Here is an 18,211-nt window from a genome sequence, read left to right on the forward strand (position 1 = left end):
TTCCTGCAGGCCACCTCTGCCTTCTCCCTTCCCCCTCAGCTGCTTGGCACATCAGCTGGAATCCCTCTTACACCGGAGAAAAGCTTGCTTCTTGTCAGCCAGCCCCAACAGACGGTTCTTGGCAGCGCCTTCTGACTGAGCCACTTATCTGAGCAGAGGAGACTGGGTCTATATTTAAACCTATTTTTCCCCCTTCCCTATTTTCGCATAAATTTGGTGATGGTGAGAGACGCTGCATGGGCCTAAGTCAAAAACAGGTTTCCCAGTTGGGCCCGGTTCAGTGTCTTTCTCAATTCCTCTGGATGCTTTCATTCATTAATTCAGTAAATATTTATTAAGCATTCCCTCTGCACAGTGCACTGAATCCCTGTTGGGAAGCGGGGGAAAATTAAATTAGACCCAGTCCTTGTCTTCAACAAGCTTACAGTCTGATGGAGAAGGTGAGAGATGAACCAGAAAAATAGAATACACATTAGAACAGAGGAATAACACCGATATTCGTTTGACATTATGTGGCATTTGATGGTTACATGTATTACCTCCTTTGGGTCTTATAGCAGCCCTGTAAGGTGGAAAGAACAGGTAATTCTAATGCTATTTCATAGGTGAAGAAATTAAGGCCTGGAAAGGAGAGTGACTTGTCCAAAGTTATATAGATAATAAGAGAGCCTGGTTTTCTGATGAGGTAGCACAGTGGATAGAGTGTTGGAGTTGGAGTTGGGGAGACCTGAGTTCAAATCGTGCCTCAGACACTTAGCAACTGCATGACCGTGGCCTGGTCACTTATCCTCTGTTTGCTTCAGTTTCCTCATCCGTAGGATGGAGATAGATAATAGCACCGGCCTCACCAGGTTGTTGTGAGAATCACATGAGATAACAACTAGAAAGCTTTTTGCTTTTTAACGTGCCGTAGGAACGCTAGCTATCATTCTGATTCCAAATGCAGTCTTCTTTTCCCTAAACCACAACTGCTTCTAAATACAGGAGAAAAATATAAGTAGTTATTAAGAGGTGTAGGATATGTTACACAGCCAGACGAGGGAGGTCAGAACCAGACTGTACTGTCAGGCCTGGGGTCTGTTTGTCTCCTCAAGGACAGCTTCTCCCATTGCCCGAGTGATTGTCTGGCATGTGTGGGGTGGAGGCTCACAGGACATCCTTTCCGTTTTGTTTCCTTCTAGCCCCTGAAGTTCTGGGTCCTGAGAAGTATGACAAGTCATGTGACATGTGGTCGCTCGGGGTTATCATGTACATCCTGTGAGTACGGAAGCCAGCCCTTTGGGTTTCTGCTTAGAATGCACTTCCCACGTCCAACAGTTTCCCTTCCCTTCTCTTTCTCTCCTCCGTTTTCTTGCCTCTCCTTTCGTCTTCCTTCTCCTCCCTTGCATTTCCCTCCTTCCTCCTTCCTCCTTCTCCTTTGCTGTTCCTTTCCTCCTTACTCATCCCATTCTTCTTCCTCCCCTCTTCTCTTCTCTTTCCTCTCCTCTTCTTTTCTTTCCCTTCAACTCCCTTCCTTCTCTCCTCCTCCTTCTCCTCACTTTTCTTTCCTCTCCTTTTCTCCCTTCCCCCCTTTTCCCTTCTTATCTCCCTCTTTCTTCTTTTCCCATTCCTTCCCCACCTCCCTCTCCCTTCTTTTTTCTCTTCCCAACTCTGTATGGCTTTGAACTAGGTAATGGTTTGCTGTAGCCCAAGGCATCGTGGACCTGGAGTCAGAAAGACTTAGGTTCTCATTCTCTCTGTATTCCTAATGAGCAGGGTGATCTTGGTGTCCTCTCCTTCTGGGTCTCATTTCTCCTATTAGCCAAATGAGAGAGTAAGATTAGATGGTAGTTGAGGGCCATTCCTCTTATGTTTCCTGGTGCCTCGATGCCATATGCACCCTCCCCAAGTTAATGAGTCTCTTTGATGCTTCCCTGCTCCAAGAAATGGACTGGATATGAGCTCATGTCCTGGGATTCTTTTTACCATCTCTAATAACAGTACTATACTGGGAGTCACAGGACTTGGGTTCAGATCCCAGTTTCGCTGTTTAACACCACCTGTGTGACCCAATAATGCCAGTTGCTTTGCCTCACTGGGCCCAGTTTCCTCAGCGGGGCTTGGATTAAACCATCTCTCAGCTCCCTTCCAGCCCGAGGTCCTATAAATTCTTGTATGAGTTGTGAAGCTCTCAGCTCCTCCATGACCGAATTTGAAGAATGCAGAGCTGGAAGGGGCCTCGGAGGGCACCCAACCCAACCCGTCCCTCTACAGAATCCCTTCTACAGCATTCCCAGAGAATGGACCTCCAGTGCTGGGGAGCCTTCTGCCTCCATTTTCAGACAGCTCTGATTGATTGGACATTTTTTCTTAGATATAAAGCCACTTTGCAGGCTCCTAGTTTGCTACTCCTAGTTCAGCTCTCTGGGGCCGAAGAAAACAAGTCTAATCCCCAAATGTTTATATTACTATTAAGGGATCCTCTTTCTGGCCCTATCCAGCTAGCCCATTCCTGGAGTGCTTAAATACTCTTCCTTGGGTGGCCTGTCATGGAAGGGGCTACAGATCAGCTGTTTGGGTATTACTTACCAATATTCCAACCCCTCCCCGCAAATATAAAGCTTAACAATTTATGACCCTTTTCCCACAGTCTCTGTGGCTTCCCTCCATTCTACTCCAATACTGGCCAGGCCATTTCTCCTGGAATGAAGAGAAGAATTCGAATGGGACAGTATGGATTTCCCAATCCTGAGTGGTCTGATGTCTCAGAAGAAGGTATGCCCCTCTGCTGTGTTTCATCTTTCTGTAAAGTATATTCACCTTCTCTCTTCTTGGTACCTCCTACCAATCATTATAGTTATAATAATCATAGTCGTTTATATAGATTTATAGATTAGATATATATATTAGACATTCTAACATTTGTATAACAGTTTGTGCCAGGTACTGTGCTAAAATGCTTTATAATTATTATCTCTTGTAATGCTTACAACAACCCAAGGGAGGTGCTATCATTATCCCTTTTTACAGATGAGGAAACTGAGGCAGAGAGGTTCTGTGACTTACCCAGGGTCATACAGTAAGTACCTGAGGCCAGATTTGAACTTAGGTCTTCCTGGCTCCAGACTTGGCACTCTATCCACTGGACTCCCTTGCTGCCATAATGATTACTGTGTCCTTGGAACTGTAAGATCATTCAACAAGCATTTATTAAGCATCTCCTATGTGCAGGGCACTGTGTTAGGCTCTGGAGATACGATAATAATGAAAAGTCCCTGCCTTCAAGGAGTTTACTTTGTACTGGGAGGTATGATGAGGACTGGAACTAGAAAGGTGGCCGTGCAAGCGGAGAGAAGGGGATGAATGCCAGAGATGCCACTGAGGTAGAATACACAACTGATCGGCTGTGGGGTCGGGAAGGAGGGAGAGGGAGAATGGAAGGGGAGACAGAAGGGAGGAGAGCCGAAGTCTCAGACCTGAGTGCCTGGAGGGATGGCGGGGATCCCAGAGTGGGATTACTGGGAAGACAGAGAGGCCGTGGTGCGGTTCAGACACTGACTGTGACCAGAGACAAATCACTTAGCCTTAGTTTTTTCATTTGTAAACTGGAGATTAGGTTTGCCCCTCATATCTTGTAGGGGATTTGTGAGCAGAGCTCACTGCACACCTCAAAGCATCATACAGGTGTGAATGATATTATCACCATCCAGTTCAGTCCCTTCATTTTTTAGAGGAGAGCCGAGGCACAGAGACAGAAAGGGATTTTACCTGAGGTAACAGCAAGTTAGTGACAAAGCCAGGATACAGATACAAGAGTCCTAGCTCCTTAGGGGACCAGGTTCCACTGGTTTCCTTTTTCTGATTTAATCAGCTTTCACAACTCATCCTCATACTAAATCAGTTATCTGGCAATAAACTGATGACTTTTTTCTTGAGATAAGTTTCTCTCCTCCGAGACTGTTGGATTGGGGCAGAAGGGATGTTTAATGCCCTGGAGAAAAAGACGCTTTTTAAACAGTCAGACATCTTTTTCATCCCTTAGAACATAAGGAATGGTCTAGTTTAATGGAAGTGCTCTGCTGAAATAGCCCACAGGCCACCCTCTTATCTCCATTTGAGCTACTCCTGGAGCCAAATAAAAAGCTGGGCCCAAAAGCTCAGCCTCTTCCTTCCCCAACACCCAGGCTGGTGATTGGAGCAGCAGCTGTAATATTCTGAACCTCGGGGGCAGGGAATGTGGTCTAGTGGGCTTTCCCCAGGGGCCATGGGGACCAGTAATTTCCACTTAAAACCAGAACAGCCACCAAGGATCTGGACTGAAAACAGAAGCAGCAGGGTAGGGTGGAAATGCTATGAGGCAGGCAAAGCACCTGTTTCTCAATTCCAGCTCATTGGGTGGCTGGGCATGTAGCTTCTGGGCCTCAGTTTCCTCATCTGATAAATGCAGTTATAGATTATAGAACATTACAGCTACAGGGGCCGTAGAAATAATGTTGTCCAACTCTCTTGTTTTACAAAGGCAGATGACTGGCCAAACTCACAGAGCTATTTCATGGCAGAGCTGGGATTTGAACTTCAGTTTCCTTTGTTAAGTACCTGCTGTGTATAAGGCACTGGGAAAACAGATAAAACCGTAAGGGGCTTACATTCGACTAGGGGATACAATGTGAAAGCAGATAAAGTAATACAAAGTGACTTGAGGAGAGAGAAAGCATTAACAGTTGGGCAGCCTTGTAGTCTTTCCACTAGAACACCTGCCTCTGTCCTACCTGGCAGCTTGGGTGACACAGCAGATAGAGAGTTGGACCTGGAGTCAGGAAGACCCAAATTCAAATACAGCCTCAGCCACTTACTAGCTGGGCAAATCATTTAACCCTGTTTGCCTCAGTTTTCTCATATATAAAATGAGCTGGAGAAGGAAATGACAAACCATTCCAGTATCTTTGCCAAGAAAATCCCAAATGGGGTCATGAAGAGTCAGACACAGCTGAAATGACTGAACAACATCTGTCCTACCTAACCCTACGGGGTGTTGGGAGAGTCAAAACAGGCAGTGGATGGGAAAGCACTTTGTTTGGAAAGTCTAAAGCATTATAGAAATGCAGGGTATTGTTTCTCCCTTGTTTGTTGGGAATAGAACTGGCACAGGCTTAATCCTGCACATGGCTCAGTGGGGCAGCAGGGCCTCTTTAATAATACATTGGGCTGGGGAGCTTTGGGGGGGGGGGATCTCATTTCGTATCAGCTTTTTAGACTGACTGACTTTATAAAATTTATTTTCCAGGAGAATCACTCAACATGAGGCTAAGCCAGAACTGAGTTATGAGGGCATTTATTTGGCCATATAGAAAATATGCATTAGTGAATAGCCCTGGCACCCCATGTAAGAGTCATCAAAGGCTGAGACAATGGTAGCCACTATTGGTATAGTGTGAAAGAGCCCTGGGTTCTAGTCCCAGCTCAGCCACTGACTTGGCTGTCTTCCCATCTCTGGTCTCACTGTCCTACTCCATTAAATGGAGTTGGAATAGATGGTCTGTAAGGTCCTTCCCAGCTCTGACATTCTTGGATAGACTTTAGCATCCTGTACTTGGAGCCCAAGCCTTTTGTCTAATCCCCCTTCCCTCCCGCAGAGACAGGGCATTGGAGTTGCTAGGGGAAACCCTGGCCACTGCTATCCTTAGTCTAACACTGGGTTACCCTGTGGGGTGAGGGGGGAGAAGGCAGCTGCCACTTAAGTCTGCCCAGCTGGCCTCATGATCCTTATTTAGCAAATCCAGTCTCTCCAGATCCAATCTCCTACTATATTCTGTGTGTGTGTGTGTGTGTGTGTCTTTCTTGTGGGAAGCCCCTGTGTACACCACCTGAATAGATAGCAGTTCTCAAATTACCTTTACTTTCAAGCTTTCCAGAGAAGTGGGGATCAGGGAGGAAGATATGAAGGTGATCCAGAGTATGGGAGTCATACCAAGATCATAGATTTTTCCTCTGAGACTGGATTATAGGATTATTGGCTAAAAGAGGATTGGCTTTTTTGATGCAATAGAATTTGAAAGTATTCAGTGATGGCAGATTCTTCCAATAGGCTGGGAAGAGAAGACCAGAGACTAGGGGTTAAAGATTTTCTGCAAATAATTCCCACATGAAAGTTGATTATATTTGGCCTGATCACCAGTGTTATGGGTTGTACACTGTTCTCCCTCCTTCCAAGAGGTTTCCTGTAGCTGCCCAGCAAGGAGGGCTCTGGAGGAGTAAAAGGAGAACTTGGTTTGCACAATATTGAAATGCTGATCAACAGGTCCTCGTTCCTTTCCTTCCTTCCTTTCTTTCATTCTCTTCTCACTATTTTCCTCTTTCTCTGCATTCTTTTTCTCTCTGGCCTCTTCTTTCCTTCTCTCTTCTCCATTTTTTGCTCTCTCTTTTACATTCATTTTCTTCCTTTCATCCCTCCCCTCCTCTCTCTTTTTACTTCCTCAGTTATCACCTTTTTCTCTCTTATGCTTTCTCCTAGCCAAGCAGCTGATCCGACTTTTGCTAAAGACAGAACCTACAGAAAGAATGACCATTGCTCAGTTCATGAACCATCCTTGGATTAATGTGAGTTTATTCTCCTTTCAGCAAGCAAAATACCCTTGAGTCCTCACATCCCTAGGCTGAGAGATCCATACTCATTTCATAGCAAGAAAGAGAAATGCTCAAGACAGCAATTAACACTCTCCTCTGTTCTGAGGTTGAGGGTACAGGCCCCACACTTTGTGCCCTTATCCTTGGCCAAGGTAGGGAAATGTGGGTCTTGGTCTCAAGAAGAGGGAAAAATGAGTGCAGTCATGCTCAGTCTTTTGGGTGTTGTTAATAAGCTCTAAGCATCCCTGCACATTGTCCTGTGTGAGAGGGAGGAGTTAATGGGGGAGCTTAAGAGTAGCAACCCCAAGGCCTGGTATTTTTTTTCCACTGGGACAAACACCAAAGACCAAAGCTGAGAAATAGAAGGTGTTGGCCTGAGCTTCCCTGGCCTATGCTTAGAAGAGGGAGTGGGAATAATAAACATATGGAGCTGAGGGGTGGGGGTTGGGGTGGGAGAGGGTTATAGTAGAAAGAATTCCATCCCAAGAATTTAGAAAGTCTGAGTTTCAGACTTGGTTCTACTATCAGCCAGCTATGGGACCTTGGGAAAATCACTTCCAGGCCTCCATTGACCTACCATTAATGAAGGGGGTGAACAGATCTCTTCAGAGTTCCCTTCCAGCTTAGACAATCCATGTGCTCTGATTTTTCCAGCAATCAATGGTGGTTCCGCAGACCCCTCTTCATACTGCTCGAGTACTGCAGGAAGACAAAGATCACTGGGATGAAGTGAAGGTCTGTCTGTGCCCCCCACTCCCAGAGAAATGGGGCTTTGAGGGGGAAAGGCTGGGCCTTCCATACTCTAAGCTGACAAAAGGACCTTAGTCTGTGGGCTTGTCCCAGGCTTTTGGGGGAGTGGGGTGGGTGGTTGACTTTTCCCTGGCAGCAGACCCAGACTTCCAGCTCTAGGTAAGTGTCTGCTGAAGGCCTTGAGACAGGCCTGGAGATTAATCAAGATCCAGCCCGGAATAGCCAATCAGTCATTCAGTCAGTAAGCATTTGTTAAGAGTTTACTATGTCAGTCACTAAGCTAAGTGTCAACATACAAAAACAAAAAGGAAATGCTCCCTCCCTCAGAGGAGCTGGCAGGGAACAAGTGATGTCATTCCCGAAATCATAAAACATTGGCAAACCATTGGCCAGAGATCGGCAGTGTCATGCAACATCCAGGTGAAGGGACGGGGAACGTCTAACCTAGAGAAGAAGCGATTTCAGAGAACAGTAGCTATTTTCAAATATTCATCCGCTGAGGACAGATTTGGACCATGTGTCTCCTTGGGCCCCTTTCTAGCTAGGTTCATATGAATCCACAATTCAAGGCCTTGGCTTAACAGGTCCATGCTGCCTACCTCCTGACAGAGAAGTGATGGGCTCCGGGTGCAGATTGAGACTTTTTTGGGTATGTGGCCAATTTAGGATTTTGTTTTGCTTGACTACGTGTGTTTGTTAAAAAGATTTTGCTTTTCTTTTTCAACAAGAGGGGAAAAGATGGATTTTCATTAATTTTTTAAAAATTTCTTACTAATTTTTTAATATGGTATCAAGCGCACCCATTTCCCCCTGTTGATCTCTATCTCCTGACTGCAGGAAGAGATGACCAGTGCCCTGGCCACCATGCGGGTAGATTATGATCAGGTGAAAATCAAAGACTTGAAAACTTCTAACAACCGACTCCTTAACAAACGGCGAAAGAAGCAGGCTGGTGGTTCCACATCCTCTACAGGCTGCAACAACCAGTAGAAGAAGAGAGAGACCTGAGGACTTAGGGGCCAGTGGGCAGTGAGTGGGGCTTGGCAGCCCAGCTCCCAGCTTCATACTCCCCCATCACTTGGGGCATGACTCAGGCTGGGCCTGCCAGGCAGGAGCAGAGCAAGGACAGATTCAGGTTTTTGCCAAGACTCAGGACTATTAGGGTTGAGGTCATTTGGCCTTTTACATGAAAAGGGGTTGTTTTGTTTTAACAAAGTGAGACATTGGACCTGAAAACCGTGACCATGGCAACGGCGATGATACATGCCATATACCAAGGCAAGAGAGAGGGTTTGCCAAAGTTTTTAGTTGATCTTTTCTGTGCACAGCAGAAGGAGTTAGCTCTTTGGGGGGGGGGGGGGGCTGAATATTCTCACGTTAGTGCCTCCATTACTCCCCAGGTATCCCCTCAAGGAGAGTGGTACCTACTTGTCTATTTGAAATAACTTTGCAAAGCAAAATGCCCTGAGGAGCTGGAGCTAATCAAGAGGTGGCTTTGTTTTTCTTTTCTCTTTCTCTCTCACTTTACTTTTCTAAGTTTTCCTAACTATACTGACTTTTCAGGACTGTTCCCATATGGATTCTCCACTTTGGAAGCTAGAGTTCCAAATCCATAGTTGTTCAATCCCTTTCCCTGTGTGCTCACTTCTTCCACCTGCCATGAAGATGAGGAGTTGACAGATGGAACAGGGACCTAGGCTGCATGATGGCCCCAGACCAGAGTTGACAACCTTCTGCAGTGACTGAGAGGCAGCACACATGCAGCCTTCCGAGACCCCTGAATTCTGAATGGGTGATCACTTTCCTGTCCCTCTCTGTTTCCTTTCTTTTTCTGTCCCTTCTTCCCCCTTTTCTCTATTTTCTCTTTCTCTCTTAAAAAAAAAAAAAACTTTGCAGAATTTCCCTTCGGGCCATGCTCATTCTCTTCAAATTGTTCACACTGCTGGGTGGGGAGTGAAGAAGGTGGTGGGTGTTGTGTGGGGAAGGAAGGCTGCTTGCTTTTCCTGTTGTGTCTCTGAGGCCTAGCCAGCCCAACCTGTCCCAAAGGACACTTTCAGCTAGAAGAGACTCTAAGAGAGGAGGCCACCATTGTAGCCCTCTTGCCTTACTCTAGTCCCATCTTGAGTGTTGTGGGTTTACCAGGCTAAACTAAACCTGTGTTCTGGGGCTTTCCTGATCTTTGTCTCTGTATCTGAAAGGTGGGGCTGGGATGAAGGGGATTCTTAGGTGGGCTTGGAGATCAGCCTGGGTGTGAAGGATGCTTTTAATTCATTCCAACTTTGCCAAATGTCACTGTGACAAAATACCAGCTAAATTCCTATGTCTTAACCAAACCCAGGGAGAAAACTGACTATCTGTTTTCTATGCATATGTATGTAAATTTGGTTTTTATCCTGTCCTTACTCAGGCCCTTGTTTAGACTGGAAGATGACATTATCTTCTTGTGCACTGATGTGTGTGTGTGTGTGTGTGTGTGTGTGTGTGTGTGTGTGTGTGCATGTATATGGGGGGGGGGAGGTGGTGTGGGTTGGGACATCCTGCTCTGTTTTAATCAGGTGGTGCCTTTTCTGAATTAAAAGTTTGGCTTATGGCCAAAGGGCCTGTTAATTAAATTTTCAGGAAAGTTTGAAGGGCTCAGCCTGGGCTTCCAGGGGATAGGGGTGTGGTTTGGCTCCCTGGGCCAGAGGACCTCTGAGTGAGGACACAGGAAGTCTGCCCTGGACTTGTTGCTGGGAAGTTTCAGGTAGATGGGTGTGATCTGGAGCCCTTTTCCTGGCCTCAGGCCCCCTCAGGTTAGAAAACACCTACCAGCTCCTTGTCAAAAAGCCATTGGGAGTTCTGCCTACTGATTTCTATTAAATTGTGTTTTAGCATTTTCTACCCTGAGTCCTGTGTATTCCTTTGACCTTTCAGCCATGAGCTTAGCTGCTATCCATTTCCCAGAGTGGGCAGCAGCATGCTGGGGAAATGGGACTGGGGACGGCTGCCCTTTCTGCATTATGACTGTCCCCACTAGTCATCCCACCACAGGCATTTTGGGGAGTCACCACCTCAGTGCATAAGCCAGGTGTTCCTGCTGAACATAGCAGAAGCAGGAGCAGCCCCAGCAGCAGCTTGGCATACCAAGGTCAGTGAAATTAAGAAGTGTGTATGTATCTCACACCCACACCTCTCCCCCCCCCCAGGATATATAAATATCTCCCCCCTCCCCCTGCTGAATGCAGTACTGCTGACTCTTCAGGGGCTTCCTGCTGTAGCTCAGAGCTATTTTCAGCAGCTGCCAGATTGCATTTGGCAGTAGGGATATTGGGGAGGCAGGGACAGGTTGGAATACACACACACACACACACACACACACACACACACACACACACACACACACGTGTGCACGGGCACACACGCATTTTATTTTAAAAACCATGGAAGAGGCCAAACAACCAGCTAACAATTTGATATCAGTGCCTTAAGTCATCTCCAGCCCTCATGGGAAAAATCTTCCAAGGAGAGGCTAGATACACATTTCCAAGAAGAGAGGGCAGTTGTTTCTCGGATGGTTGAAAGCGGATCTGTCTGGAGGCTTGATAATGCCTCCAGGTTAGATCAAGGTTATTCTAAGGATCAAACATTTACCACAAGGTGGTGCTATCCAAGGTGCTGCACCAAGATTCAGTAGTTTACCTGGGTTTAAGGCATTGCTCTGATATTTCCTAGCTTTGTGATGATCCTGACCTCTCCTCTCTCTGCTTGTTTTGTTTTCTTATCTATAAAATCAGGACAGTAATCCTTGTCCCACTCACACTGTTACAAGGAAAGTGCTTCGTTAACCTTAAAGTGTTACAGAAATGGGAGAAGTTATTAAGCGTGTCAGATCACTCAGTTCCACATCTATGCTGTGATGTGCACCAAAGATAAAGAGACAAGCCAAGAAAGAGTTCTTCTTCCGCAAGGAGCTTACTTCCTACTGAGGCAGTACAACATGCTCAAATAAAGATTCTAAAAGCGGAAGTGAAGATGTGTATTCAAGTACGGAGGACATAGCCTTGGACCTCATGAAACTTATGGTCTAGAAGATTAAGCTGTTTCTTTGCTTTCTTCATAACAGTCCTGTGAGATATAGGTGGCATTATCCCTGTTTTACAGATGAGGAAATTAAGGCTGAGAAAATAAGGTGATGTATTCCATCCCAAAGCAAGCCTTCCCTTCCTCTTCACCTCCATTTCCATACATTTGATTTGAGTTTAAAGTGGAAGAAAGCTTTAAAGCTATAAACTAAACCCCCTTAGAAGCCCAGCCACATTCCTTAGGAGACTTTTCTCCTAACTTGGTCCCAAACATACTGACAAGCCTTGAGCCTGATTTTAGAGCAGCAGGCACTGTGGGCCAGAGCCTGGGAGCCAAAACTGCTCCTAGTTCTCTATATAAACAACATGGACCCCACACAAACTTCCCACTGGGGTCAACTCTCTTTAACCTTCCAAATCCCCATCATCCTTGATGACTCACTCATATGAGCTTGGGAATCTGAGAACCTAAGTTCAAATTCTGACTGCCACTCATTACTTCTACGGCCTCAGGTAAGTCACTTAACTTCTCTGGTCCGTTTCCTCACCCACAAAAGGATTGAATGAGTTGATTTCTTTTTTTCCCCTTCTTTTTTATTTATTTACAACACTCTTTTAAATAAAATTTTGATTTCCAAATCCTCTCTCCCCCATCCATTGAGAAGGCAAGCAGTGCGATATCAATTATACACATGAGGTCGTACAAAACAGTTCCATATTAGCCATGTTATTTTTAAAAAGCAAGAAAGATAAAGTGAAAAAAGTATGCTTCAGTCTGCACTCAGTTCATCAGATTGATGAGATGATTTCAGAGGTCTTATTCAGCTCTAAAACTATGAAATTGAGTGCAACCCATCAGAACTTAACACAGATTGGGGAAGCCCACAAATGCTATGTCAGATATTGAAATTTGTGTAATTCAGAAAAGAAGTAGATGAACAGGTTGTGTGTTGTAGCTAATGGTCCCAAGATCTGCCCCCTATTTTTTTCATGGGGAATAAAGAGAAGCCAACTAATGGCTGAAGCCCATAGGGATGTATGTCATGCCCATCAATTGGCAGTGACAGGAGAAAGAATATACATAAAACTGGCACCAAAGGGCCTGTGATTGGTTCCTGACTCTGTTGCTTGCTAGCCACACATATGTTTCCCTCTGAGCCTCAATTTTCTCATCTAAAATGAAGAGGTTAGTCTAGATGATCTCTCCAACTATCATTTCTAGGAGATATTAACTCAAGACATAGAGGAAGTGTTTCTTGTGAGTGTGGCACCACCTGCTGGCCATGTATCTTCAAATGGCCATTATTTCTACTTTGAAATTCTGCTTCTCTCATGGTCCCAAGTCTCAAGGTTCTTCTGGGCTTCTGATAGCTAATGATCATTTCCCACTTTTAATTCCTTCTGGGGAGGGATTGGGGGAGCACTAGCCAGAGAAGGGAGTTTTGGTCTAGGAAGTCTCAGGGATGGGGAGTAGTCTTCACCAGCTTGCTTGCTATCTGTTAGAATTGTCATCAACGGGTCACTTCTTCCTGTGGGTAGGGGTAGGAGGAGTGTTAACACCCTTTTGGGAGACTGCCCCAATCTGACAGAGCTCTGGGACTAATCAATACGTTTTCAGCTCTTTCCTTGACCCCACTCAAGTGGTTCGGGCTGTTATCAATACCTTGCCCTCTCCTCCACCATGAGAAGTCGTCAGCATTTGCTCACAGCTGGATCAGGGTGAATAAATGCTTTTAGCATCTTCCCCACCTCAGAGTGCAGGCTGTGTGTCTCTCCTCAAAGTCCAGTTTCCAGTAAGTCTTTCTGAGGCTGGTAATAAATAAGTAGCACATGCTTTCCATTTGTCCTTTCAACTCTCCTAACATCCCCGGCAGCTAGCTCCGGAGCCCTGTGAGTGGTCCTGAAGCTTTGGTAAAGGCTCAAGGAGGTATTTTGTTACAGTGGAGCACAGCCAACAGCCTTTTATTCAATGCCTGCCATAAAACAACTCCTATCTCCACTCAGTATTACAATAGAATGTCCTGGGGAATCCACTGCTGAAAATCAAATTCTTACCAGAAAGAGCAACAGACCACATCAGAAAAGCCGAACTTGAGCCCCCTTCAACTAGACTTTAGGCAAGTAATTTTTACCTGTAGGATTCAGTGTCCTAAGCTGTAAGACAAGGGACTTGCCAAGATGGTCCATGATAGAAGCATTTCATACACACTGAAATATTCAAAATAGCACTTTGTGGGAGCAAGAAACTGGGAACAAAATGGGTGCCTGAGTCAACACAGTGGCAGATGAATACAATATTATTGCACTGTAAGGAATGTTGAATTTGAGGGATTGAGAGAGATGATGGAAAAATCTGTATGAACTGAAGGGGTGAAAAAAAAACCAGAACCAAGCACAATAATATACATGAAAATAACCCTAAAAGACCTCAGGATTCAGGTGAGCAGTAGTGACCAGTCTTGGGCCCAGAAGAATGATGATGAAATCTACTTCCCTTCTCTCAGGAAAGAAATGGAAGGCCACCCATGCAAAATGCTGCATACATTGTCAGATGCAGGCAATGGCACCATTTTTTTTTTTTTTTTGCTTCACTTCTCCACTGTTACAAAGACAAGCTCTATTGGGGGTGGGGGGTAGGGAGACAGTGTTGGGAAAAATGGTGTTGATTTTTTTTAAAGTGTCAGTAAAACATTTTTAAAAATAAAATGAGGGAGCTCCAACTTTCCTTCTAGCTCTAAATCCTGAGTCACTTTGATTCTATGACTTCTGGTGTGAAGGAGCAGGAGAGCCCAGCTCTTTGTAGTGAATCAGCAAATAAAAAGGGTTTTTGGCCACAGTCACACACTAGCCAACCTCTGCCTAGAACATAGGTCTCTCAACTCCTGGTCCAAAGTTATTTCTACTGTGGTATGTTTTCTGCGATTTTGAATAGTTGCCCCCTCCCCCAACAAATGGTCCCAACTTCCTCCGAGACACTGTATGCCAACCTTGCCCAGGGTAGATGGCCCTAAAACTCCAGGGCAACTTCCAATCACCATAGACTGGTCTGAGGGTCACCTCTAGAGGTTGTATAATAGCTAATGATATTAATTCATCCATCCCTTGGAGATGAAACTCCCACTGTGTAGCTGGGTGTTCAGTTAATGATGCAGATGATTTAAAACCAATAGGAGCTGTTAATTTATACCAACATGAATGAGAAAACAATTAAACCCAGAAAGCTATATTTCTCAGCACTATTATTGCTTTTTCTCAGCACCAGAAGACCTTCGCCAGAGCCTGAGGGCTAGTGTTGAGAGAAATTTCCCTCCCCTCAGGAGGCACTGAGCCCTGCTCACCCATAGGACCTACTTTCTCTTGGCCTATTTTCTGATCAGACTGCCTGAGAGGAGAGTTTCAGTTCCTCTTACTTTCCTATGAGTACTTACTGCTTGGGAACCATCTACCCCATCAAGTGGTTTGTTCTGCTAGGAAATGGCAGAGCTAGGACTCAACTTCCCATGAACCTGCCCCTTCCTTGGGATTCTCCAAAGACTCTCCAGCATACAAGTGCTCTCAATTGTCATTGGCCAACCCCCCTCAAACCTATTTCATTGTTTAAGTGAATTTGGCAGCACTGCTTCGAAGGGGTGAGTTTAGCAAACTTAGATGTACTCCAGTTTTTGAAGTTCTCAGAATTTTTCTCCAAAGCCTTTTTTTCCCATATACTCAACACTTTTCTGCCCCTCTTTCCTTCTTTCAAAGTTCCCGCTCTTGGATGGTTTCAGAAAAATCTGGCAAGACTTATATGAACTGATGCAAAGTGAAGAGAGCAGAACCAGGAAAGCAATGTCCACAGTAACAGCGATATTGTAAGGATGATCAACTGTGAAAGAATTAGTAACTGATCCACCAGAATTCCAGAGGACTTGTGATGAAAAATGCTATCCACCACCAGATCAAGAACTGATGGACTCAGAATGCAGATTGAAGCATATTTTTTTCCTTTCTTTATTTTTCTTGCCTTTTTTTTGAAGCATGGCTAATGCAGAAATATGTTTTGCATGACTTTGTATATATATACTAGGTATGATATTTCTTGCCTTGTTATTGAGTGGCAGAGGGGTAGACAAAAGGAAAGAATTTGTAACTGAAAATAAAAATTAGTGCCCCCCCCAATTTTTACCCCTTTTAATTTAATCCAATTCAATTTAATTTAATTCAACATGTATTACATACTGCCTATAGATAGGTCACCCTTCCCAGATGGCCAAAGTCCTCAATCTTTGGATTCCTCTCTGGCCTTACCAATCTTACTTCTCCCCTTCATGTATCCCATTCCCAAACTGAATACTTATTGTTCCCCAAATACATTCAGCTCTTTTGTACCTTCAAACTTTTGATCAGGTCATCTCCCAATGCCTGCCATCTTTCCCTTTGTGCCCCCAGTCTCTACCGGTTGTCATGTCTCATCCTTCAAGGCTCTAAAGGTTCAGATGCAATCTTATCTAGAAAGCCTTTTCTAATAACCAAGCCAGAAATAAGCTCTTCCTCCTTTGAATTATCATGACATTTATTGCTGTTCCTATATACTTTTCACACTCTATTTTGTATTATGGTTATTTATACATTTGTTTTGTGCATATCTCTAGTAAGGCTAGCAGTTCCTTGAAGCAGAGACCATGTCTTACTCATCTTTTGGACTTCTTTCTGCAAATCAAATGATCCAGCAGCATATGTCTATCCAAATGCTTGTCACAAACTGGACAATGGAAATTTTTCATCCATTAGGTTTTTTCTGTGTGGATAGTTAGGCCAGATTCTTTTGAATAGTTAAGGATCTCACTTGAGAAGCTCATCAATATATTCAGGCTGGGTACAATCTGCGCTTCATCTGTGAATGAGAGCATCATAGAGGACTTTGCCATCTATAGGGAATCCTTCTTCCAACCAAACTCTATATGAGATGATATCCGTGATAGTGGCAAACACTTTTGGTGAACATAAATCTTCCTCGCTAATGTTTCTTGATACTAATAATCAAAGAATCATCAAATGAAGTTACCCTATTGTTGTATTGATTAAGGAATCTTGATTAGTAGGAGAAATGTGGAGTGAATTTAATTTTGCAGCATTGAAATTTTGAAAATTATATTGCTCTTTCAGTGACCCTAAGCTTCTCCCTGTAACAAAAACCAAAACAAACACATTTCTTTAACATCAATATTTTTTGAGTAATGTTTGACTGCAAGTCATCACACACTACAATCTCTGAGGAATCAAATGGCAGGTCACCCAAAAGGGAATAGAGAGACACATGATGTTTGTAAATAGGTTGTCCCTCAGTATGCATTACCAACTGCCAGCCATATTACCAAGTGAGAACTGAATGCCAAAATTGGTCCAATTAAAGATATCAAAGAGATGTGACTAAATTAGGAAGTGTGCTAGACACATTAAGTGCACAGAGTACAGGTGGTCTCTCTTCTTGGTTCACTGTGACCCATGTGAGGCCAAGAGATTTAGAGGAAGGCCAGCACAATTCACAAAGACCATGGACCATCAACAAAGGCATGGAACAGTTAATGTTGTGTTCCAGGAGGGAGACCCCCTGCTGCGGAAATCCTGGCTAAGTATATGACCTGTTCTAAATTTACTAAATAGTGACAATTTCAACCTTTTTAAAAAATCTGTTTAAGGCTTACAAAAAAAGAACAACCTTGTGATAAAAGTAAAGCAAATACTATTGTCGTTTTACAGAAGAGGATCCTGAGACGCAGTGAGGGAGTGAATTACCCCAGGTCACACAGAAGGACTCAAGGGCAAGCAGTTACTGGGCATCAACTTAGAGTTAGGAAGCCCTGGGCTGACTACATGAAAGAAGCAGCAAGGTACAGTGGATCGAGAGGTGACCTGGGAACCAGGACTACCAGGGTTCCGATCATTCCCTCTGAAGCATACTTGTGCAACTCTGGGCAAATTGTGCCACCTCTCAATGCTACGTTCCCAGACTCTAAATGAAGTTGGAAAGGACACACAGACTGGCCCCAGCAGAGAAAGGTTTTCACCAGGAACTCCTCATGCCTATGAAATCACAGGTCCAGTCCCTATCTCTGCCCCCAACTAGCTATACGACTCTGGTCGAATCACTAAAGCTCTCCTCAGCCTCTGTAAAATGGGAATAAAATAGAAGCGAACTCTTTTGAGGTCATTGCGAGGATCAAACAACACAATATATGTCAAGCTGGAATATTCTTTACAAACCTTATCTCATTGGAGACAACAACCCTGGGAGGGGTGTGCTGTTATTATCCATATTTTACAGATGAGGAAACTGAGGCAGATGGGTTCACTGACTTGTTCAGGGTCACAAATAAGTATTGAGGTAGGATTTGAACTCAGCTCTTTTTTGACTCTAAGTCTAGCGCTCCGTCCACTGGCACACTGAGCTTCATTCCACTACTCCCTGCCCTTCTAAATAGATGTCAGAGACTTTTTTTTTTCCCTAGAAGATGAATCTTTTTTTTTTTTGGGCACCAAGAAGTCAGACCATGTCAGGATGACACATCACCTAAGAAAGGTTAGGGATGCAGGCCTTTGTTTTCACTTTTCCAGTTCTATCTATAATCTGATGCTGGAGGCTCAGGATGCTATAAAATGCTTCCCGGTTATTTCCAGTCCCAGCTCTTAGAACGGGGGGGGGGGGGGGGGAGGCCTTGGCACTAGGGCCTGCGTTTAGACTTAGTTAATACCTGTCCTTTAGTACCTCCCCCCCCCTCCACAATAACTGACCCTCCCTCTGTTCCTCAGTAGCCAGT

General features: G+C 44.6%; 1 protein-coding gene across 3 annotated transcripts in view; it reads left to right on the forward strand.

Annotated features, from left to right (window-relative positions):
* Positions 1-10,231, forward strand: part of MAPKAPK3 (MAPK activated protein kinase 3) — a 102,364-nt gene extending 92,133 nt beyond the window's left edge. The window contains exons 7-12 of one of the 3 annotated variants that reach the window (XM_036739221.1): positions 1,182-1,257; positions 2,630-2,754; positions 6,491-6,576; positions 7,258-7,338; positions 7,895-8,002; positions 8,191-10,231. In XM_036739221.1, the coding sequence (XP_036595116.1) occupies positions 1,182-1,257; positions 2,630-2,754; positions 6,491-6,576; positions 7,258-7,338; positions 7,895-8,002; positions 8,191-8,343 (629 nt within the window). In that variant the 3' untranslated portion in view covers positions 8,344-10,231. The remainder of the gene's footprint in view (positions 1-1,181; positions 1,258-2,629; positions 2,755-6,490; positions 6,577-7,257; positions 7,339-7,894; positions 8,003-8,190) is intronic. The other 2 variants (XM_036739223.1, XM_036739222.1) reach the window with 2 other exon arrangements.
* Positions 10,232-18,211: the final 7,980 nt, after the last annotated feature.

This window comes from Trichosurus vulpecula, chromosome 9, assembly GCF_011100635.1.
Source record: "Trichosurus vulpecula isolate mTriVul1 chromosome 9, mTriVul1.pri, whole genome shotgun sequence".
NCBI classification, from domain to species: domain Eukaryota; kingdom Metazoa; phylum Chordata; class Mammalia; order Diprotodontia; family Phalangeridae; genus Trichosurus; species Trichosurus vulpecula.